This window comes from Epinephelus fuscoguttatus, linkage group LG6 (assembly GCF_011397635.1).
Source record: "Epinephelus fuscoguttatus linkage group LG6, E.fuscoguttatus.final_Chr_v1".
Lineage (NCBI taxonomy): Eukaryota > Metazoa > Chordata > Actinopteri > Perciformes > Serranidae > Epinephelus > Epinephelus fuscoguttatus.
The window spans coordinates 33,402,365-33,427,932 of NC_064757.1; the positions used below are offsets into that span (position 1 = coordinate 33,402,365).

Here is a 25,568-nt window from a genome sequence, read left to right on the forward strand (position 1 = left end):
AGCTGTTAAAATAGTGTCGTTTGCAAACCCAGTCCTAGGAAACTCTTATGACATCATTGGGGTTATTTTGCCCAGACTTTAGAAAGCTTCCTCCAGAGCCACAAAAGGGATTACATAGCAGATTTCACAGGCTGAGTTGTACTCCTCATGATGAGTAGATTGACCTTCATGTATAATGTTGGTGGAGTGGTCCTTTAACTTTAATTCACTCTAAAACTAAGACTTTATATTGTGTGAAGTTACGCTCCAGACACGTTTTAAAATAAGCTATATCAAAAATAGTCTGCTATTATTAATATTAAATATACAGAAACTGCACACATTGCCATGTAAGCTGTCCAAACTCTCACTGTGCTGATGCAATCTCTGCTCTCCTCTGCACTGGAGGTCTCAGATGCCTCTGCCCATCATATGTTTTCTGTATCAGACAGCGATTGGTTTACTTTTTACTGCACATAATCTAGCCTGGCGTATGTTTGAATCTCAGATTTTTATGGAAGTGCATAGACAAGCACCCACTTTAGTAGAGGAACGTGAAAACACCTCTTTAGTGATACAAGAACAACACAGATACAAGTCAGTAAAGTCAAGGTCTGACATTTTAGGAGACATAAACATTAGAAAAACACATTTTGAGTAGAGGGGATCTTTTAAAACTCTTCCATATCAGTGCCTATTTTTGGTACTATAATATGACTTTTTCTGAACTTTACCTTGAGAAATACTAACATGTTTTTTCACACACTACACACACTTTTTTCTAACTCAAAGGTTAAATGTTGTCTCAACAAAAGCAGCCCTACGAAAACTACGCCTGAATAAAATACTCTTTATAGCTGGCAAAATTTAGATTTAAGTCAGGAACCATCCGATCAAAAGAAATAGACATAGTAGAAATAGTATAGTAATACCAAAAAAGGTTTTAAGGTTTGATATTTGTCCTTATTCAAAACAAAATTAAAAAAAGAAAAAAAAAAAACATTTTGGCAAAATCCTGTAGTGGCCCGAGCTTGACCCTATGATTTTCCACAATTTTCATGACCAAATGATACCCAGTTCTTCCTTTCTGTTCCATCCAACCCATGTGTGCTTTTCAACCACTTTCCTGCACTCCACTTCCAGTCATCAAAATATGTTATTTATTAATTTTTTTTTTTAACTTTTAAGAGGCTTTTCATGCCTCTACATCTATTCTGTCACTTCAGCGCTGCAGCAGTGAGATGGGTTCAAGGGTCACGGCAAAGTAGAGAGAGCTGGATGAGTGAGAGGGTTTAAGTTCGCACAGAGAGTGGAGGATTGTATATTTCCTAAGAAAACAGGAGCAGCCATTTGAGTGGAGGTCATGGACATTTCTATGCATGCCGACGGAATAGGTGGAAGCGTTGGAGGAGAAAGGCCTCTTAAAACTAAATGAACTAAAAGCTCTTGGTTTGAATGCTCTTCAGCCTATACTCTGCCAAATGTACTCTAGCTCGTATAAAGCACTCGGGTCAGAAGGGATGTGTTGTGAAGCTTTTAGGCTAACTCTGATTCCCACTTAAAACCAACTTTAGTTCCCATTTCAAAAAAGGCCTTTTCTCTGCATCTGTTTCACTACTGTAACATGTGTTTAGAGACACTTGTGATTGAATCCTCTGTACGGCTTTATTCCTAAGATAAATGCTGATGATCAAAATGTCCACCTGTGATGGGTCGAAAAAGAAAAATCTGCCTGCTTTCAAATAAGTCACATTCAGGTTTTTTTTTTTCTTTTCTAGATTTCTTTTGTGGCCTTCGACAAGAATTGACCTTGACAAACGTTACGTTTCTTTAATGTGGGGTTGCTCTCTCTCACACACACTCTCAAATAATGCTCTGATCTTATGGGTGTAATACTTGTAAAATTTCACATGATGGCAGCATGGACCTGATGATCTCTTTTCTCTTGGTTTAACACATTCATCTATGGTTTGACATCTTGTTATTTTTGTTTGTTTGTTTGATTCTTTTTATCTATTTATTTATCAGTTTATTTATTTTGGCATGAAATTAACCATTTTATCTATAAAATGCTTTAAAAACACCACATTTTAATTGATCAAGAAAATTGTAATTGTTTTGGGGTTTTTTTTATGTAAGAAACATTTTGGCACACATGCTATGGATAGATTTATATTTAAGTGTATTTCTATACAAGGTAATGTGTTTAGGTCTTACATATTTAAGTAGGGTTGATTCTCAACCTTGGGAATGGTATTTTGACACAATAATCTTCACTCAAGGTCCACTTACTATTCATCAGAATCAGAATCAGAAATACTGTATTGATCCCTGAGGGGAAATTGTGATTCGTTAAAGTCACTCCGATGTAAAGAACAGGGAATTATAAGAAGTAAGAATAGGAGTATGAAATAAAAGTATGTAAATATAAAGCAATAAAAACAAATATATACATAAAATAAAATAAAACAAAATAAAATAAAATAAAATAAAAATAAAATTGAATAAAATAAAAGTAGAATGTGCATTATACTGCTAATATCTTAAGATATTAAAATGTTAAAAAAATAAATAATAAATAAACATGAAATAGATAAAATAAAGTAAAATAAAACAGATTAAAATAAAATACAACAAAATAAAATATATTTCGTCACTGTGCTGAGGTTGTAAGTGTGACATTTAACTACAATATATACATCAATAGGATATACAAGAACAGAATAAGATCAAAAATTAAACATTCCTTCATGAGATGCAGCTGAAAGCTCCAGGAAGAAAAAACTTGAAAATGGACCTTGAATTAAGAATATATTGTCAAAGATTTCCATCGTAATGATAGCTTTGGTACATATGTTGAGCACATGTAGACAGTTTCCATAAGCAGCAGGTGGCGATGTAGAGCTTCAGTCCCACTAACGGTAACCACAGAAGAAGATCACTGCTAGGTTAGCTAGCAAGCTAGCTGCAACAAATTGAACGTTTAGATAGACGCGAGCATCAAAATGCTTCTCCAGACGGTCAGACCGTGGTTGCTTCGTTGCAGGAGTCTACCTACGGCTTGCACACGGTCTTACTACGCCGATAAAGTCGCTCGACTCGGGTCTCAGCCTGATAAACAGTCCTCTGAATATCAGGTAAGGTAGCATGTTGCTAACGTTAGCTAGCCAGACTGTAAGTTACAACTGTTCAAGCTGCTAATGTCAGCGTCAACTATTCACCTACACAGCTGACAGGCACGTTTAAAACCACGCTGAGGTCAGCTCATGTTGACAATGATTGAAACTCTAGTTTATTTAACTGTTAGTTCATTAAAGACGCAGAGGTGAATTATAACTAGTTTACTGATAAGAAGAGGTCAAAACCTTGAGCTGTCGTGGTGCTCAGCTAAGGTCTTAGCATCATCACACCAGTCACACAGCTGCACTTAATATGCACCATTTATCCTGCCTTTCAGTAGTTTGACACATGTCAAGACAGGTCTATATGCGACTCTAGGTCCTGTTGGTTATTTATTCCACCAAGTCTGTTTGATGGAGTAAAATAACACTATATGCACCCTAGCCTCAAGTCTTTGCTTCTCAAGTAATCCTCATTTTTACAGTTGAGACTTCTGCAGTGGGACTGTATACAGTGCAAACAGTGCATCCCTGTTGTATGGATACTAGAGTGGCAAGCAGCAGGGTCTCTGCCCAACAGTTTATCTGATAGGAAGTGACATAACTTACATAAAGGGTCAAATCTACCATAAACAATACCTAACACCAAAATATACCAGGAAGCATTATTAAAATGTGGAAAGTTTCCAAACCAATGTAGGAGAAAATGCAAATTAGGAATACTTTTTCTTTATTATTGGTAAAGGTTTTAATGCTTATGACTGTCAGGTTGAAGTTATAATTTAATAAAGTTGGTCATAAGGTGCATCAGTGTAACCACAGGTGTAGATTTTACAACATTTGCATTTGTGTCCTTGATAAAAACATAAAAGGAGCAGAGGAGTTTTACTTTGACATAATCAAAGACTTTTACATTATAAGTTGATGTAGAGCAGTTGTTTTTAAACTTTTTGTGCACACCAAGGGGCAAGCCAAAATCTCAAGGCACACCTGTATCTATACCTGTGCACAATAGCTTGTGTAACATGTGTTACATAAGACAATAAAAATAAGGTGGTAGGTCGTCTTCACAAGTGCTTTGTTGTAATTTACTCCGTACAATAAAGTAGTCCATTGTCACACACACGGCTTTCTCATCATCTCTCACTGGCTGCCAGTCAGGGCTTTTGATGTGTCACACACTTATAAATTGCGAACGACAACGAATAGGTTCCCCGTGAAGGTTTATTAAACTAAATTAAATGGCATTTTTTTAGCTAGAGTATTAGGAAATGTGTGGGCACAACTAACTGGCACTGTCAATTAAAAAAGCATTCATGGCTTTTTGTATAGGCCCAGTTGAATATTGCAATAATAATGTGTGGCTATCACAGTATCCCATGGCACACCTGGATTGTTGCAGCACACCATTTGAGAACCACTCATGTAGAAAATGCACAAATTAGTGTATAAAAATTCATCAGAAAGCAAGGAATTAATTGTTTGCTGCTGAAAATTCTCTGGCAGAGGACCCCAAATCCCCTGTCTCATATGTGTTACCCTCAATGTTGAAATTAAATCTTCACCCTTGAGTGTAACTGTTGGTACATGGTGTTCTCATTCATCCTCACTGATGCAACACCAAAAAATATCACTTGATGGCACCACAGGCACATTTTCTTAATATTTCTAGCTTGCAGAAAGATGAGATAAAATACACCAACATAAGCATGCTTATTAAGTGATCATGTCGCACATTAATTCAGTGTTGTTGAAGATATGTTCTTGACCTTTTTCATTTTCTCTTGAGAGGTGCAATTTGTGTTGAAGGGGTAAATGGTCTAAGAGCCGACTTTAACCATTTAATTAGCTCCATAATCACGACTTGCCCTGTTTTGTAATAGGAAAAATACTGTCATCAGTTGAAATTATACAACATGACAAACAACACAAATGTCTGTGTTTGTTTTTCTTGTTTTTTAGGAGAATTATGAGCGAATGAAAGTTCTTGTTGATGAACTGCAAAGCCGGACAGAGAAGATTAAATTGGGTAGGTGTAAGCATATGCCGGATAACGCACTACACCAAACTTATTGCAAATTCACATCACACATGTTTTCATTCCAACATTGCAAGTGCCAAAGTTGAGTCCATATGAGTGATGAAAGCGTTGATAAAACACATTTACTTACCCCTGTCTGTCCTAAAGAAACTGCTCAGGGTCCACCTGTAGATAAGGTTTTAAGGGCCTAGGTTAAAATCTTTAAAAACTCGTACACATTGCCAATCACACTTTTATTTACAGTAGATATTTCAGTGTGGATACTCATCTAGTTTTAGTAGATTACAGTGCGAAGCCACAGTGAGTTTCATGACAGTTTATATAACAGAGAGTAAAATGGTGCATACATACTAAATGTGTAGCATAGGTTTAAAGTTTGGATAAGCACCTAAACTTAGACACGTGCTAATCAGTTGAAAATCAACACTGGACCATCCAAAGTTTTGCCAAATTATTTGATAACATGCTGTTAATTTTTATTAATACAGGTGGGGGAGAGAAAGCCAGAAGACTTCACACTTCTCGTGGGAAACTGCTGCCTAGAGAGCGTATAGACAGGCTGCTGGATCCAGGGTACAGTATCATCTTACATCTTTGTTTCAAAATTCATGGTTGGCTCATCCCCAGCAGACTAGATGTAAAACATCTGTAGTTCTCTGTAGGTTTGATGTCATTACAAAAACTATGGCACAGGTAGTTTTAATATCTGTTGCTGTACATATTTCAGAGAACAAGGGAAGAAGGATAGCATTGCTGTCATCTTACTGTTAACCGTAGATCCCTGAAAAACAACAGACATCATGCTTTCATACTCAAAACTTGGGACATCTCAATTGCAAATAGGTTGTTTTAAATTGAACATTTTCTTGCAGGACGCCTTTCTTGGAGTTCTCTCAGTTTGCCGCATATGAGCTGTATGGAAAAGAGGAAGTCCCAGCAGGCGGTATACTTACCGGGATTGGGCGGATTTCAGGGTAAGTGCTACGAACAGGCAGATATTTTTCTACAAAATAAAGATTTTTTTAAGCTACTGTCTCTGCACCTTTATATCCAGAATAACAAAATCCTAAACTAGATGCAAAATATTCAAATATACAAGCCTATGATAATTACATGGGGTGTTAATTTCACCACTCTCACTTGCAATTAGCTTTTTGTTTAATTTGATTTCCCTCGAGTACCCCAGGTGTAAATTTCAATGTTTTCTTTATTTCTCATAGGGTGGAGTGTGTTATTGTTGCAAATGATGCTACTGTCAAAGGTGGAACGTACTTCCCAGTTACTGTGAAGAAACACCTTCGTGCACAGGAGATCGCCCAGCAGAACCACTTGCCGTGCATTTACTTAGGTGAGTGTTTTTGTATTTGTAAGAGTTTGGTGGAACAAAAAAAACGTTACTTACAAAAAGGGAAAAATGAAAACGTTAACTGCTAGAATTAAACTTAACAGCATAAAAGTCATGCTCGAGAAAAGTGGTTTTGTCACCGTTATTTATTAAATTCAATCACTTGATCAGCCCGGTCTCCTCTGCAGCTGTTTCAAAGTTAAATAGCCTTGTGGGAAAAATCTGTAATGTTTTTTGTGTTTGTTTGTTTGGGTGTTTTTTCTTTAGTGTAGACTTGGGACACTCAAGAACGCCCTTGGTGAGGCTTTCAGGCTGCAGTGCATCATAAAAGAGGAGACTGTGTGTCTGTAATACAGCCAGAGGCCAGATGTTAATATTAATCACTGAGTTTCCTAAATATTCTGATGTTCTTGACTCCTTTAGTGGATTCGGGCGGTGCCAATCTCCCCAGACAGGCTGAAGTCTTTCCAGACAGAGATCACTTTGGACGCATTTTCTTCAACCAGGCCAGGCTGTCCTCAGAGGGAATAGCACAGGTGATGCTTAGTAACAGTGCGTTTCACACTGATTATATAACACACATAGCAAGCTGACACTCCAGCTAAGATAGCTCTCTATCTTTTACTGTGGTCTATTGTTGTCTGGAGTTTGTTGTATTTGAAAAAACAACCTTGCATTGATTCATGAATCAGTTCTTAGAGGCAGACAGGTTGACTGAAAAACTGTATTAGAGAGAGCAGAGGTGGTAAATTTAAATGAACTGCACTGCTGTAGGTTGTTCATCTTTTCATTGTCTGGAAGCGACTAAAATCTATCTTGCCATTGACTAGTGAAGAAGAGACATCCTTGTGTTTAGAAACAGAACAAAGAGAAGTCAGTTTGTGTGAGAGCTGATAAATGCCACGGGTGCTGTAGAGTCAGGTCCTGCTCTCACCTCTCTCCAGTAGACCCAGCAGTTATAAACACGGCTGAACTAGTGTAGTGTTGTCAATAATACTGTGTTACTGATACATATCAGTGCTGACTGTTTGAAATGGTTTTAATACTGATTTGTATCGGTACGTCAGTACCAATGGCACTTTTTTTGCTCTCTTGTTGTCAATGGTTACAGTCTCTATTGATTCCACTGTTGTGACAACATTAGTTTATATAACTTCAGTTAACAGAATGCTCATTTATTCATTAATTAATAGTAATATTGTCTCCTAATGATTAAAATTGCATAGTATTTGAGGGTTTTTTCTTCTGTGGCATTTTTTCCATTAAGGTTTTCCCCATCCCTATTTTGTACCACCGCCACATTTGCCACTAGATTGCTGTATGACAAATTTCCGAGTCCACTTGCCAGTGCCCATTACATTGTTGTTAATCATATTGACAATTTAATCCTTTATTGAAAAGGCCACGTCAGGACAGAGCCAGGACAGAGTGTAAAATCAATACTAAATCTGAATTGCTACCAGTGTAATCAAGTGTGAAGCTATAAACTTTCTTGAAGCTAAGTTTTCCTTAGAGTAAATTTCATATTTATTGCATAGAAATCAGCCATTCATTTGATATCAGAATTTCCGTGTCTTGCCAGTCTTGGATGAGCATTGTTGTGATTAGATTTTCTCTTGACCCTTTCAGATTGCTGTTGTGATGGGCTCCTGCACTGCTGGAGGAGCGTATGTACCTGCCATGGCAGATGAGAGCATCATTGTGCGAAAGCAAGGAACCATTTTCCTCGGAGGACCTCCATTGGTAGGATATATCTTTGTTGTTACATTGTGTGAGAATAGGATGAAAGTTGGAGCATCAATTTGGCTCAGAATCCTGTCAGTGGATTGATGCTTTGCAAACTATATATAGGTTTTTCCAACATCTTAAATTAAGCACAAGAAATAACTTACAACTAGCTATTTTGTTAAAGCTGCACAGGGAATAGTGGCCAGGTAGCAGACATTTCTTGAAAATGCTTCACTGGCACTGTGTTTGTTGTTTGTGCTTGTTTAAGAGTCAGTGTGCTGTTGTATTTATAGGTCAAAGCTGCCACTGGGGAGGAGGTTTCTGCAGAGGACCTTGGTGGTGCTGATCTTCACTGCAAGTATGAAACAACATTATTTTTCATATGTAGCATGTATGGGTTTTTTCCTCATCTTTCTGCCTTTAGAGAAATGCTGTTCACCAACTAAAACATCATTAGTAACACCTAGTAACATCTGACTTTTGTATGTGATGGGAAAGGTTACAATCAGCATTCACACCCGGGTTAAATGACTCTGAAGTAGTAACAGGTATTTATCAGCTCTGGCTCCAATTTGCAGTGATGGGAATGTAATGCTTGGGACACTGAATAAGTAAGAGATCTATAAAAAGAAATAATGACTGTTGCATGTCACCAGCCTCCATGCTGCTTTCTTCTGTTTGCTAACCTGTTTTCCAGACTGTCCGTGACATAGAACATGATATACCAGAAAAAAAAAACAAAAAGAGAAAGGCATACTCGTCTGCAGCAGAGCCGTGTACAAGACTCTTATCTCATGGCAATGGGAAAGGAAAGTTGATTTTTAACGGGTTTTAGGTGTTCAAAAAAAACCTGTGCACATGCGCTAATTTTGGTGGTAAAGGGGTATGAGTTAGATCAACATTCTTGATAAATCATGACAAAAAAGTGGTACAAATATTTTCCAGTGGTGCCATTTACAAGCCGGGTTTACACACAGAGTAGGTTCTCCTTTTTGAATTGTAAGTCATAGCTAATACAGTAGTTGCGATTAGTTTTTCACTTCAAAAGGAGTGTAATTGTGTGCACTTCACATTTAGGGGCTATTGAAAAGCAGCACTGATGAGAAGAATAATTCAAATTCATATTTGTCTCAGGTCAAAATGTTTCTGACACGAGAAGACCCGACTGGGATCGAAAAGTTGCTGATTTGAATAAAATTGTGGTTTGAAGTCAGTGTGCAGAGATTACTCTTTTCGTCATCTGCAGCCTAGATCTCAGTATTTTTTATAGCTCAACGAACTGTCAGAAACGGTCAGCGGTCCACATTTACAGATTTGAATGCTGTGGTTTTTGGAAAAATAAGGACTAAAGTAAAATAGAAAGCAATGGATTAGCACAGACTAAATATTGAATTTTGAATGTTGACTATCTGGGCATAATGTGCAATGTGGATGCACATCTCTCAGGAAATAATAACCACTGAGTATTCAGCCAAGCCACATTATAAAGAGTATTTTATGTTTGAAAATGTGGAATAAACATGTTTTTTTAGACCTTACTCTCCTTTGTATATGTCTGCTTATTCGTAAATTGACAGATGGAGGAAACTGTTTTAAATGCGGGAGGATTGTAGTGGGAGCACCGGGGGGGGGGGTGTCAAGTGTGACTGTGTGGTTTACAGTTTACATATCTCAGTGGTCAGGTAGCTGGGCCCCAGGGAGATCAGGACAGGCTCTGCTTTGTCACATGATTATATGCTGTTGACATTGATGAAATGCATCACACACTCTTATCAGTGTCATTATTTTTCTAAGTAATGATTTATGTGCCGTACTGATGTCACAGTGATCGATTTGTTGCTTATTTTACAGAAAATCCGGTGTGACAGACCACTACGCTTTAGATGACAACCATGCGCTCCATTTAGCAAGAAAGGCTGTGAGGAGCCTCAACTACAAGAAAAATATTGAGGTCAGTCCAATTACGACAGTTATCAAAAATTACCTTTAATGGCCTGCCGTGTTAAGCTGTCTGTGCTTTCTGTTGATGCGGAGTCTTTTGTGTTTTTCAGGTCACCACAGAGCCTACTGAAGCCCCGCTCTACCCTGCGGATGAACTCTATGGCATAGTCGGAGATAACTTGAAACGCAACTTTGATGTCAGAGAGGTAGTTGCTCAGTTTCCTCCACATTGTCTCAAAGGGGCAAGAAAACAAAGTTACAGGTTTAACTTCAAGAAAAAATGCTTTATATATTTCCACACAAACATAGCAACACTCAAATCTAGATTATTTTTAATGAAATGATGAGGGGTTTATTAATAAGCTACAACATGTTTCATTCAAAGTGATTCCTTAACTCCATTCAGTCATCTTTATCTATAACTTTGCCACAATGCTATTTGTCTAATGTGTATTTAGCAAAGCACTGTCATTGATTAAATTGATTTGTTTTAATATTACCACTAGAAAACAATATTCATAGAACATATACACACTTCACACCTCTCTTTTATGCTAAGGATTTATGAAAAGTACAAACAAACCTGGCGTTTACAGGTCCAGACTGCACTGTAAACAATATTTAGCTGTCAGATCTCTCTGTCAGCAGCTGGGTCGATAATGGACAGCAGGCATCAATCACTCAGTTTTTTGCTCTCTGTGGCAGTGCTTGCCAGATGTTCTCATTTGGTTTAAAGCCTGTGCCTTTGATTCTTGATGTAGACCCAGGAGCAAGAATTACTGCTAACTCCAGAGATGTCAAACTGTTTGTAGTGTAGAACAGTATTGGCAGTCCATTTAGGAAACAAGATCAAGCGGCTGCTCCCTCTTTACAGGAGTTTTTAAACAGTAATAGGCTTTTCAACACAGGGCGCCCCTAAATCACTTAAGGTAAATCACTGCAGTAAAAGTTGTTTAAAGTAAGAGTCTGGTGATTTTGTGTAGTTTTGTTTTTGGAAACAGTTCCTACAAAAAGACCAAAACCAACAATGAATTAATCCTACTAACAAGTATTGCCTGTAGCCAGATACATCAGATACAAAAGCTATTATATACACATCAGTGCACCACACTGTTACACTGGGCGATGTGTTCCTTCAACACCATGAACACAGGCATTGTAGTTTATATTGAGTTAATTGAACGCACGCCCTCCTGCTACTGTAAATACTCACTACCACCAAAAACGTGGCTGACAACAAATACACTAGTAACTTCTGTTTGAGGCAGCACGGTGGAGCAGTGGTTACCATTGTCTGGTGACCTGTCCGGGGTGTACCCCGTTTCTCGCCTAATGTCAGCTGGGATAGGCTCCAGACCCCCACCACCCCTAACAGGATAAGCAGTTACGGAAAATGAATGAATGAACCTGTGCTTGAATAACATTTGCTAAAGATGGCAGTGCCCAGCTGTTAGAGGAAATTACTGAGCTTTTTTTTTTTTTAAATAAACTATATATTTGTGGCATATTTAAAAGAAGTTACATCTTCAGTAAGAATGAATGGACTTGGGGCTATAGACAGGATTCCCACAGTCATGGAAAACCTTGAAAAGTCATGGAATTTTGTTGTGTGAATGAAATGAAATGAATATTCACAATAATCTTCCATCGATAAACTTCCACATAATGTAACACAATGTGAATTTATTTTCTGTAGCTGTCGACGTAGCATATAGTTCTAAGATGCACCAGTGTGTGATGTTTTACCATGGCATATGTTTCTTCATTTTCTCCCCATGTTCTGTCACTCCCTCCATATATGTCAGCTAGAAGGTGTTATGTTTGAATAGACTTTGAATCTGACATGTTTGATAAATAGAAAAATAATGATTGACATCATAATTTAACACATAGGGTCATAAATTCCCTACCTTTGCTATGCCCTGCCATTACTTTTAAATTGTACAACATTTTGGAGATGGAGCAATGTTCGTGTTCGTGGAAATTTTATGATACATCCTTGAAAAAGGTTTTAAAATTTTGCCCATGAAAATGTCTGGTAACCCCATAGAGCTGCAACGGTTACTGGATTAGCTGTCAGCCATTAAATTAATCGCCAACTAATTTGATAATTGAATGGCTTGAGTAAATTTTTAAGGAAAAAAAGGTAAAAACTCTCTGATGCCAGCCCGTTACTCCTCTATGACAGTAACTGAATATCTGTGGGTTGTGAACAAAACGAGACATTTGAGGACATCACCTTCGACTTTGAGATACACAATTGACATTTTTGACCATTTTCTTACAATTTTTAAACTACACAACTAATCAATTAAAAGAGAATACAATTGACAGACTAATTGACAATTAAATAATTGTCTACCACTAAACTTTATGAAATAGGTTCAATTTTCTGTGTGTTTTTTTTCATATTTAGAGAATTATTTGACCAAGAAACAGTGAGAAAAAAAAGTGGCAGCAGGAAACATCCGCATTAGCTTACTTTAATATGTCCGACAGTAAAAAAATCAGATGGATGATGACAAGGAAGAGGATGTAGACTGCACACAGAGAGGGAGAGTGACCATGTGGAGATAGAGAGGGAGGACAGCTCAGCCCCTTTACAAGCAGTGGTAAATGGAAGATGCCAGCATAGAGTCGTGAAACAGAGGGAGGTATCCTACTGGATAGAATCATGGAAGCAAATGTATCTTTACATTTTGTCTCGTTTCGCGATTTTTGCCACAAATAGATCAGTAAAACCTACAAGACACGGTGTGCAAGGTTGTTGGGAGTAAGATTGTTTTCGGATAACAGATTAAATAAACGAAAAGAAACAGAAGACTCAATGTGCAAAGGCGTTTATCCTGGAACATGTCAGAATATTACAGAAGTGTATTGCATTCACTTGATAAATAAAAAAAAGCCCTGTTTTTCTGAGTAATTTTTTCTGTTTTTCAGAGTAATTTATTTATTTTCCTGTTTTTTGGTATCATTTTTTCTGTTTTTCTGAGTAATTTTTCTCCTGTTTTTCGTGGTATTTTTTTTTCTTCTTTTTTTTTGTGGTAATTTTTTTCTGTTTTTCGTGGTAATTTTTTTTCCTGAACGAGGAGACGAGATAGTTCAAAATCTCGCGAGAAGCTCCCACCTGGCACTTGCAAGTGACCCCTGCATCCATGGTGACTCCTGCTCATGGATGTATTTTGCATCCATGCTCCTGCTCCTAGACAGTTTCAGCTACGGAATCAATAAGGGTAAGGCACGTAATTACCTTAGCTGACAAATGAAGTATCTCGTCTCCTCGTTCAGGAAAAAAAATTACCACGAAATACAGGAAAAAATTACCACAGAAAAACAGGGAAAAAAATTACTCAGAAAAACAGAAAATACTACTCAGAAAAACAGAAAAAAAAAATACACCAAAAAACAGAAAAATAAATAAATTACTCCAAAAAACAGAAAAAATTACTCGGAAAAACAGGGCTTTTTTTATTTGTCAGGTGAATGCAATACGCTTTCGTAGAATATAGAGCTAAAAACAAACAAAATAACACTGCAACCTTGTTTTGCATGTCTTTGCCATTTCCTGTCTAAAGTCTAATGTTAGCTTTCATAATTTTCCTCTATTCCCTTGATTGCAGGTCATCGCCAGAATTGTAGATGGCAGTAAATTCGACGAGTTCAAAGCTTTCTATGGAGACACCCTTGTTACAGGTTTGTGAAATACATCTTTTTCCATATTTACAACCTGAAAAAATTTGCTTAAATTATGGTAAATTTTTCATTACGTTGTTAACATTTGACTCTCAATATGTACCTGTTCAGGATTTTCAAGAATATTTGGTTACCCTGTCGGAATCATCGGCAACAATGGAGTCTTGTTTTCAGAGTCTGCAAAAAAGGTAAATATCCTTCGTACCTGGAGATGACTTAAACGGTAGAGTAAAAAAATTCTCTGAAGAATAAACATGATTTTTAAAACTATCTCCAGCATCTTCACAGTGTTATTAGAAAAGCAAAGATTTGCCTCTGGCTTCTCAGAACGTTCAGGCTCATGGTACGGCTTTGATCCTGCAATATTGTGAACAAACAAGCAACACCTGTGTAAAGTGTAAAAAGCTAAGCCTCATGATCTTGTGGAATTTTCAAAGGAGTAAACACTGTACTAGCAATGTGTCTCTCTAAATGTCAAGGACTTTAAGTTAATACTGAAGCACTTCAGAAAGTATTCTCCACAGAGATTTGCTGCTTACAACAAATGGTTCGTACTGACCTTTCACAGTCAAGGCGACGAGTTTCTCTCATACGATAAGCTCTCAAATTGTACTTGTCTGGACCATCTCGGGAGTGCTCTGATGAATGGCATTGTAATAACATAGCATTTAGAAACCATGGACAAGGGACAATCATAATTTTCATTCAGTATAATTCACTTAATTTGCAAGCCAGTCTGCCATGAACATCTGAACTTTACACGGGCTTAGGAAAGATTAGAAACTGAATTTGTGCTTATAGACTAATGTGTTTTTCAAATACCTTTTGAATTAGATTACAAGCTTGACCAGAAAAAAAAACCCTTTCTTTGATCCATTTTTTGTGAGGTCTCAATATGGCGATATGAGCATTGGTTTTCTCATCAGTGTAATCGCAGATGAAAGGGACTGACACAGTGCTTCAGACAGACACAGATGTGGAACAGACAGGCTCAGAGAGCACATCCAAGAAAAATCAATACAGCACCTGCATTTTGAGATGCATTTTTGAGACACGCTGTCATCACTTAAGACATGCCCAGGCTTCTATTATGCTAACTGTTAAATTGTTAAAAGCTTTTCCCCAGGTGTTTGTGAAAGGGAGAGGTAACAGAGAAATGATTAGATTTCTGTTGTTGTGTGCACATTTGGGAGCAAACTGATGAATCATTTTTCACCAAGTGACAGTTTCTAATAGGCAGCCGTCTTTCACGCTGTCTCTAACTTGTGTTTACGCTTTTTAATGCAAGACAGGAAGCTTCACTGAAAGAAAGCCAGCAGAGGTAACTGCCAAAATAAAGAAAACACCTGAGTAATTCAGCAATACAAAGTATATGGAAATGAGGTGTCTCCGCACAGTGCACAGTCTTTTGTGCTTGTTTTCCTGTGCAATAGCTCTTGGCAGCTTTTTGTTGTTCGGTGCATTTTTTTCTGGCGAGGCTGAAGGCCATTCAGCTCTTTCGTATTCAAAGTAAAATCTAGCGAGTACAAAGCCAGTGTGAAGCCGGATGACCTCCCTCCCAAGTTGATAAATTTCTGTCCTGACTGGTCTCAACTCAGATGAGGATGCTGACAAACTGCTCACAGGACACACACTAACTGAATGGTCTGATGAACATGAAGCAGCTCTCAATTTTATACTTAGTTTAATTTGGCTTTTCAGATCAGCCCACAGCTTCTTCAGAAGTTTCTTGTGGAAGCACAAATTCCAGGTGTGATCCAGACAGTATAGATATATAGGTATAGCAACAGCCCAGGCAGCAGTTCAGCATGTACACTTGTGTCCTTTGAACACAGTCTGTTTCTCTTGGAACAAGTTCTAATTCTGCTAAATGTTAAGGTGCCAAGAAAAATATATCATTCCCATCCTGTCATTTAATTTAAAAGTAGTGATAGTACATTTCTGTGTTTGTGTCCTCTGGGCAGTTGTTCTTTTGCAGTGGGACTTTAATGGATTGACTGAATATTTGAATTCCTTTCCAGGGAACGCATTTCATCGAATTATGCTGCCAAAGAAACATTCCACTTCTTTTCCTCCAAAACATAACAGGTCAGTGGGAATTCTTAATATCTGAGGTTTGGGGATTATTGACATCTCAGATTGTCTTCTGTTGTGGTGTGTTTATTTTCTCTTTCTTTTACTCCATCGCCTCGGCGAAGAGTGAAAACAATAATGAAGGGTGTTTATTATGATTTAAGTAGGTGCAGTAAGCCATCCTAATCCTGTACACTTATTGTCAAATTCAGCAAATATCTCCTTATGGTCCACTAGCTGTCCGCTGTGTGTGTGCAATGAAAAATATCTGGTGTTCATAGACAACTCTAGCTCTGTAAATGGGAAACAAAGAAAGTGGCTCAGAGTGAGATACAGAGCACGACGAAAGCCAGTTAGCAATAGGAGGGCTGCTCATGTAAAGGACAAGGGAAACGCCATAAAGAGAAAGGCAGCAGGACTGACAGGGTGGCTGATGGAAGCACTGACAGGAGGGGTGTATTTTCATCAACAAGCTCTCTGAGGAATCACTGGCTCCACCTTTAAGTAACTGAAAACATCATGTTAATTTTGTGGCTTTTATTGGGATCTTGAGCCTGGACTAGTATTACCTGGGGACCTCACGTGATTTGTAATAATTGCGGAGGTCGCCGCCGCAAATTACCTACCATATTTTACCAAACGCAGAGGTCATGTGATAGTGTGAGTCCTGTGCAAATTAGCTTCTCTGTGATACGGGGTCGTATTTAGGTTTTTGTTTTCTTCATGCCTCTGTCTCGGTCAAGAAATATGGAGGCTGCATTATCATACGTGCAACTGCACTTGCTTGAGTTTCTTGAAGACGTTTCACCTCTCATCCCAGAAGCGTCTTCAGTTCTAAATGACTGGTGTGGAGTCGCAGGCTTTAAACTCTGTGTGGACGTGAACCCTTATAGAGTCGTTAAGGTCTCATGTGAGTCGTTGACCCGCCTGGCCGTAATGTGGGGTAAGATGGGACCAGGCCTGATTAGGTGTTAAGTCATCTGGAGAGAGATCCCAAGACTGCATTGTAGGTGGGAGATAAGTCGTGTCGCAGGCCACCTCCTCTGTTTAACGATGGTCGTTCTGACATGTTGCCAGTCCATTTGGGAAGAATGCCCTTCAACTGGTACGGGAATTTGAAAGAACATCAAGGATTCACCAACGTCTCCATATTTCTTGTGCTTTCTCGGCGACGAGGATTCCATCTCCCATGATGCTGCATATGCATGATCCTGCATTATGCTCAAAGAGTGGTACTTTGTGATGCTGCAGTAGTGCCGGCCGGGGTAGTAGCAAAGCGCCTCTTGCTCCTCTCCTTCGGTTTCTCAGTCACGCAGCGCTGGCCGGGCTGTCAACGAAAACGCCAAAGAAGGAGTGATATATGTCCCTTGCTGGCGGATGTACTTTTAAGATGGCGAAACGTTATGGAACCCCCCAAACAACTTACCTGCCCAATGTACAAACAAATCCAAAATTCTCCTTTATGAGAATAAGTCAGATTATTAGTGGAGGTGATAATACACCAATGATGACATATTTATGGATGCAGACATCGATTTTTGCCAATAAACAACTGAAAGGCTGCATTAGCAATTATAAATAAAGGTTTTGACAGCATTTTGGGTGCAGGAGGCTCATCTCGCCTGTATGCAGAAAGAACACGCTCAAATCATTTAGGAGAGCAAAAACTAAGAAGACAGTGAGATGGATGATATGACAACGTGTGGCAGAATCGGTTCTGTTTGTTTAACCACATTAAAAATGAAAAAAAAAGAGACAATTAACGTTGTACGTCACATGTGGTGCTGTGTAGCGTTTTCGTGTTGTGTAGAGTGGAGTTACAAATGACTGGTTAATGTCGGTGGATTTAAGTAAAATAAAACTTAGCTTATCCCTTGTAAAATGTGCCGTACGACACAGACGTGTGGGGTTAATTTCTAAATCACATGAGATCCCCTGGTAATACTAGTCTCGTGCGAATAGGGCTTAAGGCACCTAATGAACCTTGTATTTAATATAAGCTGGTAATCACTCACTCAAGTCAAGTGTGATTAAAGACAAAGTGATGATATCACAGTTTATATTCAGATGTGACAAGATGTGTACATTATTCTTCAACATTTTTTTCCAGTTCTTGCTGTTTGTCATTGATCATTTATTATTTACCACACAGAGTCAACCCAGTTTTTATTTGTAATCTCTCCCCTTCGTCTTTATTTTAGGCTTCATGGTTGGTAGAGAATATGAAGCAGGAGGAATTGCCAAGGATGGAGCTAAGATGGTAACTGCAGTTGCCTGTGCCAATGTACCCAAGATTACTGTTATCATTGGTGGCTCCTATGGTGCAGGAAACTACGGCATGTGCGGCAGAGCCTACAGGTATGAAGAAGTTAATGAAAAGTAAAATAAGACAGCACAGGTAGCATCACGAATGAACAAAATAGAAGCCCGGCCAAGGCCTAATACATAATCATGAAGATAATTGTGTCTGAATTGTTCATGTATTAAGCGTACTGCGCATACTGTTGAGTATGTAAAATAATATGCATCAGATGCCATTGGATTTTTACATTCAGGTGGAAGTGGCCTTTTGTAACAGCGGAAGCTTTTAGATTTAAACCTTTTCAATGCTAAAAACACATTTAAGAATAAAACATCCATTTTAATTAGGTTTCTGACACTGACTATGAACTCCTCGCCTCTTCATCCATCCACAGTGTCCCCCAACAGTACTGCTTCCATAGGAACAATGAGATGCAGAGAATAATGCGATAGTGTCTAGATCTACAAAAGGCTTTATGCAGCTTTTCTCACATATCCAGTCGTACCACATGAAGACCAGTAAACGGGATGTGTGCCTCTGCATTGTGTGCATATTCTTACCTGTTATTATAAAATAGAAAAATTCAGACACAAGCTTATTGTCTGATTTAATAAAACATAACCTTATGTCTCATTCAGGCTTTTCTCCTTTTTGTTTAAAGAAATAGTTCATGTTACATTTAAACACAGACGATTTAGCGTTTTGGAAAATTCATGCTCACCTATGGTTGGCCTTTTTGAATTATTTAGTATTCCCTAAGTGGTACTTTTTCCCAGCCTAAGGTCTCATAAATCATGTTTTCCTCTGGCTGTCATCAGATTATTACACTATTAATGGAATATTAGATCTTCATTAATGCAGGTTTCAGTTGATTCTGTGATTCAGCTGACTCCTCTGGCTCAGCAAACTGGAGCAAATTGACACTTCCCTCTTTTCCTGCTCACAGCCCTCGATTCCTGTACATGTGGCCAAATTCCCGTATCTCTGTAATGGGCGGCGAGCAGGCAGCCACTGTCCTGGCCACCATCACCAAGGACCAGAGGGCACGCGAGGGGAAGGAGGTAACGATTCGCATTAATCATCCCGTCTGTGCTTCACTGGAAAGGCTCAAATTAGCTTTTGTGGATTTGCTGCCAAACTCATAAACATTATGAAAGACACTTTTCTTTCAGTAATGGTTTGACATGGCACTTATACAAGGATAAAATTATATCAGTGTTAAGTGTTACAGTGATGACTTATCCTGAATAGTGCAGTCATCAAACGGCTATAATTAAATTTTGTCAGGTATGCTGTTATGGGTGTATTAAGAGTGCATTAATAGCTTCAGAATGAAACCTGACATCAGTGCCCTGATGGCAGGCGTTTCAATCAGCGATGTGTAAGATGGTTTAACAATAGGTGGCATTAAATAGACCAAAAATTAAACCAATCATTAGTTCCCTTTTTAAATGCATTTCAAATGTAGTCTTTTTTGATGTAGACACGGCTTGGCTTAGCGAATACTGCAGAAAAATACTTCTGGCCTCCACCCACACACCCCTCATGTAATTGTACTTGTAAAATGTGTAAATACAGCAGCTCACAGTACCACTGTACGGCAGCCTGCCATTGAGTGATAATAACCAAAGTAAAGCAGTGGCAAACTATGCTGTTTTAAATTGCCATGAGGACGAGTGAAAAATAGTTCCTTTAACACGATTTGATAAAACATCTAAAGAACCAACATGACACAGAGTTCAAGGAGTTTGCTAATGCTAGCGGAAAACAGCAACAATGAAGTTTGCAGCAAACCTTGGAGAAGTGACAACCAATGGGCGGTAAAAATAACAAAAGCTGTTACCCAGTGCGATGCTCTTCATGGCCAGCTGCTGTCAGTTGTAGATAATATAGGATTTTGATGTCTTCTCAGTGTTATGTTACTAGAGCGGAAATATAAGATTCCCAGCTGTCGCCACCTCACAAAAAAATAGTAATAAGTTACTGGATGTAGCTGCAGTATGTGTGTAGCCCTTGCCCTTGAGTTATTTAAGCTTACCTCATTTATAAAGTAACTGCATAGAACATAGGGTGAGCTAGTATTTAACATGTGTAGCCTTTAAAGTCCCTGTTGCTTTCCTTAATCTCCTCCCTCCTCCCCAGATTTGTGACACACAATGTCTATTGTGTTTTGTGTGTTCTTGTCTGTTTTATTTCAGAGCTTGCCAAAGACGAATTTCTGTTACATGTGACAGACAATAAAGGTTTATCTTATCTTATCTTATCTTATCTTATCTTATCTTATCTTAAACATAGCTGCACTATAAGTAAAGATAAACACTCCTATACATACATGTTCGACAGCCCTGTAGCGGGCTTTGCTATTGGTTTACCCCGCTGAGGGGTGAAAATGAAACATGTTTTCAAAGTCATTGATAGAACTGTAATGGTATTAGTTACCCAAATGTAAGTACTTGTACTTTTACTTGGTCTGAAAAAAAGTGGTATCAGTGCGTCCCTACAGGCTAGTTCAATCATTACATGATTTTCACCCCGATTCTGGGTCGCAGAGACTATCGTAATCTTTTGAGTGTTCATACCTGGCGACGTGTGTTTCTGTCATCGGGAGTCTCGCCAACTGCGTTACGACCTGTGTGTACACACCACAAGATTTCTCCACTGAGCCCTCGCCGCCAGAGTCCCAGATAACGCGGTGACTTCACCAAACTACGTATTTTAACTTGGAGACGACACATCATAAAGGCATGGATATTCTTCCCAGTGTTGAATCAGATCTGCCTCCAGGGCCTGGGTCCAAACACAGCACGCCCCCCCATGATCCTGTGGACGCCGCCATTGTTGGTGTTGCTCGCCGGCATGAAATTTAGTGACCCATGTTTGCCGTATAACAGGAGATATCTGGATAATATTAGGGATGCACCGAATATTCAGTAACCTAATATATTCGGCCAAATATTGCAAAAAAACACACATTCGGTATTCGCTGCAATAAGTTAAAAGCAAGGCCGAATAATAGCGCCGTGTTTTGATAACGCAATCAAACAGCGTGTGGTGACGGACGGAGTAAAATGTCGGCAGTGTGGCGATATTATACTCCATCCGTCAACACACTCGCATTTGCGACTAAAAATAGTTTTGTGCAAGCAAAATAAATCATTCAGCACACTGTGTGAGTACAGATTTCAACCAGCAGCAGAAACAAAAGGCGAGTCCCGCCAGTTGTGGGTTGAACGGAGGTCACAGACACAGACAGGAATACATATTCCTGTCAAATATGGCGGCCATAGTGCTTCGCGGTGCAAGATAAGGCTTACTGGCGACGGAGAAGTCCAGCTCCAGTAATGTCCTCTTCTTGGCGTCATGACTGTCCAGTAGTACCTGAACAGCCGAGCCGTGGCGGCACATAGGTATGTGATGTGTCAGAGGACAAATGAGCCGTTCACATTTCTCTCTTTGTGGCAGGTAACGGTCCACAAACCTCACCGCACTTTAGGGACTGTTCTTTACTTATGGAGGGACTGTTCTTTACTTGTCAGGGGAGGAGGGTGGCTGGTTGATTTTTAGTTTATTTATTTATTTTATTTTCATCCCCCCTATGTTAATCACTCATTGATGCTGTTTTTGAAGTATGAATAAGCCAATAAGTAATTTATTCCATTGAAATGTCATTGATGTATTATAGAAAAGTGATTTATCTTTTTATAAATGACAAAAGGCACATCTGCCTCATTTTCGCTGTGGTATCGTGATACTACTCAGAACCATGGTATTTTCATTGATATCGTACCGTGGGTCCCAATTTTGGGACCATGACAACACTAATCTGGAGGGGGTTCATCTGCAAAAACTAATGAAACTAAACAACGCTATTCAGTACTCGGTATTCGGCCAAGCGATTAATTTTATTCGGCTTCGGCTTCGGCCACAAATTTTTATTTCGGTGCATCCCTAGATAATATATAGAGTGAAACAGGATTAGAACTTGGAAAATGTTGTCTTCAACCAACATACAGTCTGCACCCAGTTGCCAGTTTTATTCCTTGTAGCTATAACTAATGTAGTCTGATCCAACAGCCTTGCAATGAATTAAAACTTAGTGACAATTATTATGTTCAGTTTGGTGACCTGTTTTTAGAAACGTCTTGATTCAATTTTCTGGGTTATTTTGGAGGCTGCAGTTGCTGTTGAATTATAATATTTTATAATGTTCACAGTAGTCGCCCCCATTTATGTCAGTGAGGATGGACTAAAAGCACTGAAAAGCTTTTCAGCATTGACTCTGTGTTTTCATTATTTTTTATAATTTCCACAAGGATCCAAGCCAAGGAAACTAACTCCCATGGCAAATGAAATGCTGAAATGTGGTTTCAGCTCTGCTTTCCTCTGTGCCGTGTACAATTCAGACAGCCTTGAAAATGCTTTGGCACAGAGGTCCTTATTGCCTAATTCTGCATTTAAATGCACACGACTGTAAACTTTTTTTTTTTTTTTTTTTTTTACCTTTCAGCAGATACCTTTGGCAGACCTATGGAGCTAATACCTTTGTTTTAACAATGCGTTCACAGTTCACAGCAGAACAAGAGGCCGCCATGAAGAAACCAATAGTGCAGCGGTTTGAAGAGGAAGGCAGTCCGTACTACTCCAGTGCTAGGTGAGCTTTGGTCATGACACATCAAGCTGTGTGTCTCTCTCAACAGCACTGACTCAATGTCAGTAAGTCACCGCAGTTAAACCACCAAGAGAAATGTTCTTTGTGGAATAACAATGTTGTGCAGAGGTGCAACAGGCCATCAGCATTTGCTTCAAATTTATTTTTAAATCATTTCAATACATCATGTTATCCAGCTTTTCCATGTCATAAGAAAGACTGTTCATGCATGAGAGGTGATGCTGTGACGTGTTTAAAGTGTATTTCTACTCCATTAGATATCCTATTCTTACAAACAAAAAATGCACCATGTTGGAAAATAGTGTGTTTAAGTTGCAGTGCAGGGAAACTATTCAAATTTTAAACATCAGGTAGATGTTTTTATTTAACGGATTAGGGCCTCACTTTTTTTTTTTTTTTACAGTAGTGTCCTAGCCAGCATATTGTGTACGACAAAGAGGTTTCAGAACACACAACACAGACTTACAATGATTTCGATGAACTAAAAAGAGAATAATCAAGATTCACAAAGCAGATAAGATGAAAAGGATTTTAAAAAGACAAAATGCCAAGATGTCCTATATGAAAATTGTTAAAATAAATAAACCAAATCAAAGGATTTGTGATACATTTTTTTTCAGAGAAGGTAGTTTGGTTGTAAAACAGTGACTGTAGAGGATGTCAAGGTATGTCATGCTGTGTGGGATGGGGGTGCCATCCTTTTGGTGCTCTGTTATCTCTATTACCAAAGTGTGTGCACTCAGTATGAAAACAAGACAGTTTACAATGTCCGGGTTTGTGAGTGGAGATAGTGCATCAGGGTCTGCAATCCAGCACTGGGCCGCCAAATTATATGGATTTATGTTGTTCATCGTGACTAGTTTGGCCAAATACCGTAGCTTGACCTACAGTAGCAGGCACAGGTAACACAGTGCATCCTTTGAAGATGGCACCCAGTTTGAAACATTTTACTAGGGCTGCCACCAACTAAGAGTTTTTCTAGTCAACGAGTAGTCGTTATTTAGGGCCATTAGTCGACTAGTCCCCCGCATGTTTACGATATTAATTCAATTATTAAATGATATATTTTGGGCAGGGCAACACAATGGTTTGAGTTGAAGGTGTGAGAAAGAATAGTATCAGTAACATTGTTAACACTGTGCTACATTACAGAGAAATACAAAACTGTACTAATGAAGCTTCATTAATATAGGCCTGTATTTTATCTCCAAGTGCACGTCACACACTGAGCGAGCCGCCTGTTAATGACGCTGTGGGCTAATGGGCATGTAGCTACTTCCATGTTTCAGATGATGTGTCACGTTTGTAGTCGACCAATGAAGATGAGTTTACATATCACCTTGGGTTCGTCCTTCACCTTCTCAAAATGATCCCACACTTTGGATTTCCTGCCTGACATGTTATTAACTAGCCTGTGGAATAACCGCAGGTACCAGCCCTGGAAATTAGCCTGACTCCTGTCTGACTGCAGATTGTGGACACTTCCTGTGTCTGTCCTTTCAAACAAAATTCCCACCTGGTCCAGTCAGATAGGTTTTGATTTGCTTTGACAAGGCGCAGCTCCTAATAGAGTTTCACATTTGTTTTTTTGGGTGGTTGTTTTTTTCTGTGACTAAGCGACCAATGAACATTTGGTCGACTATTAGGGGGCAGCCCTACACTTTACACACTGTGACGTCAACTTCACATCCTCTGGTATTTCTTACAAAGAAGCTGCAAAAAATATTTGAGTGAAAGATTATAGCCATTAAAATAATATGCCAGTGTCACAATTATGGTAACTGATAATAGAGAGAAAATTTTAACCTTGCAGAGTTAAAAAAAAAAAAAAAAAAAGATACAGAATCCTTTTTAAAACCTCTACAAGTGTCACAAGTACCTCAAGAAGCTGTGTAATGTGCACTTTAATAATGTGGTGTCTTTTTTTTTTTCTCCACAGACTCTGGGATGACGGGATTATTGATCCAGCCGACACACGTATGGTTTTGGGACTGAGCCTCAGTGCAGCGCTGAATGCACCAATGCAGAAGACACGCTTTGGAGTGTTCAGGATGTAATGCTCGTGTAGCTTGCACAGGTGCAGATCTGCCTGTCACAGTTGGACATGTACTGTACTTACAGTAGTCTTTGTAGTTTTACTTGTGTCACCAGATTTAGAGCAACAAACCCTGAAAAAAAGAAGAAAAATCACTGAAGTAGAATCACACAACCTCGGATCAATGGGGAAGTGATTGGATGGTGTGCTGTTGTTGTGGGATATTTCCACTAATGAGCTGTGCCTTAACTGTTACTATTCCGGTGTAAATGCAAACTGTACCCAGCTGTTTCCTTTCTTTACGGTAGTAGTCGGATTTTTTAAATCTAATCCTGTAAATGATGAATTTAAAGAATATGAAAAACCACAAGTTGCTATCTTTTTGTTCTCAGTCCCTGATAGAGGAGTGTCAGACTAAAACAGTCTTCATAAGGGGGCGCTGTTTAGCTATAAATATCTGATTGGCCACAATGGGATGATAGAAGCAACCTTTTTCAAACTAAATGCCATTTAGATAACATAAAGGTGTTCTGGTGTTCCCAGAGGAGCTGGTGTGAGGAAAAACATACAGTTTTTAAATGTCCAAGCTCCATGCAATTATCTCTGTATGCACACTTTGAGTAAAATCTCTTGTCAAGAGACA

The 25,568-nt window shown here is 38.8% G+C and overlaps 1 protein-coding gene across 1 annotated transcript; it reads left to right on the forward strand.

Moving 5' to 3' along the window:
• The first annotated feature begins 2,900 nt into the window (after positions 1-2,900).
• mccc2 (methylcrotonyl-CoA carboxylase subunit 2) lies at positions 2,901-25,568 on the forward strand. Its single transcript, XM_049579257.1, has 17 exons — positions 2,901-3,116; positions 5,061-5,127; positions 5,628-5,712; positions 6,012-6,113; positions 6,360-6,487; positions 6,908-7,020; positions 8,114-8,227; positions 8,506-8,570; positions 10,064-10,163; positions 10,264-10,359; positions 13,774-13,846; positions 13,958-14,034; positions 15,868-15,934; positions 18,121-18,277; positions 19,168-19,282; positions 22,787-22,872; positions 24,830-25,568. The coding sequence occupies exons 1-17, from the start codon at positions 2,985-2,987 to the stop codon at positions 24,945-24,947; spliced, it is 1,695 nt and encodes a 564-aa protein (XP_049435214.1). The 5' UTR covers positions 2,901-2,984; the 3' UTR covers positions 24,948-25,568.

Excerpts from the sequence above, each read along its gene's own strand:
- mccc2 (XM_049579257.1), top strand. The coding sequence starts at position 2,985 with ATGCTTCTCCAGACGGTCAGACCGTGGTTGCTTCGTTGCAGGAGTCTA. Across the intron at positions 6,114-6,359 it reads GGGATTGGGCGGATTTCAGG|GGTGGAGTGTGTTATTGTTG; the intron begins GTAAGTGCTACG and ends TATTTCTCATAG. Across the intron at positions 8,571-10,063 it reads GGTGCTGATCTTCACTGCAA|AAAATCCGGTGTGACAGACC; the intron begins GTATGAAACAAC and ends CTTATTTTACAG.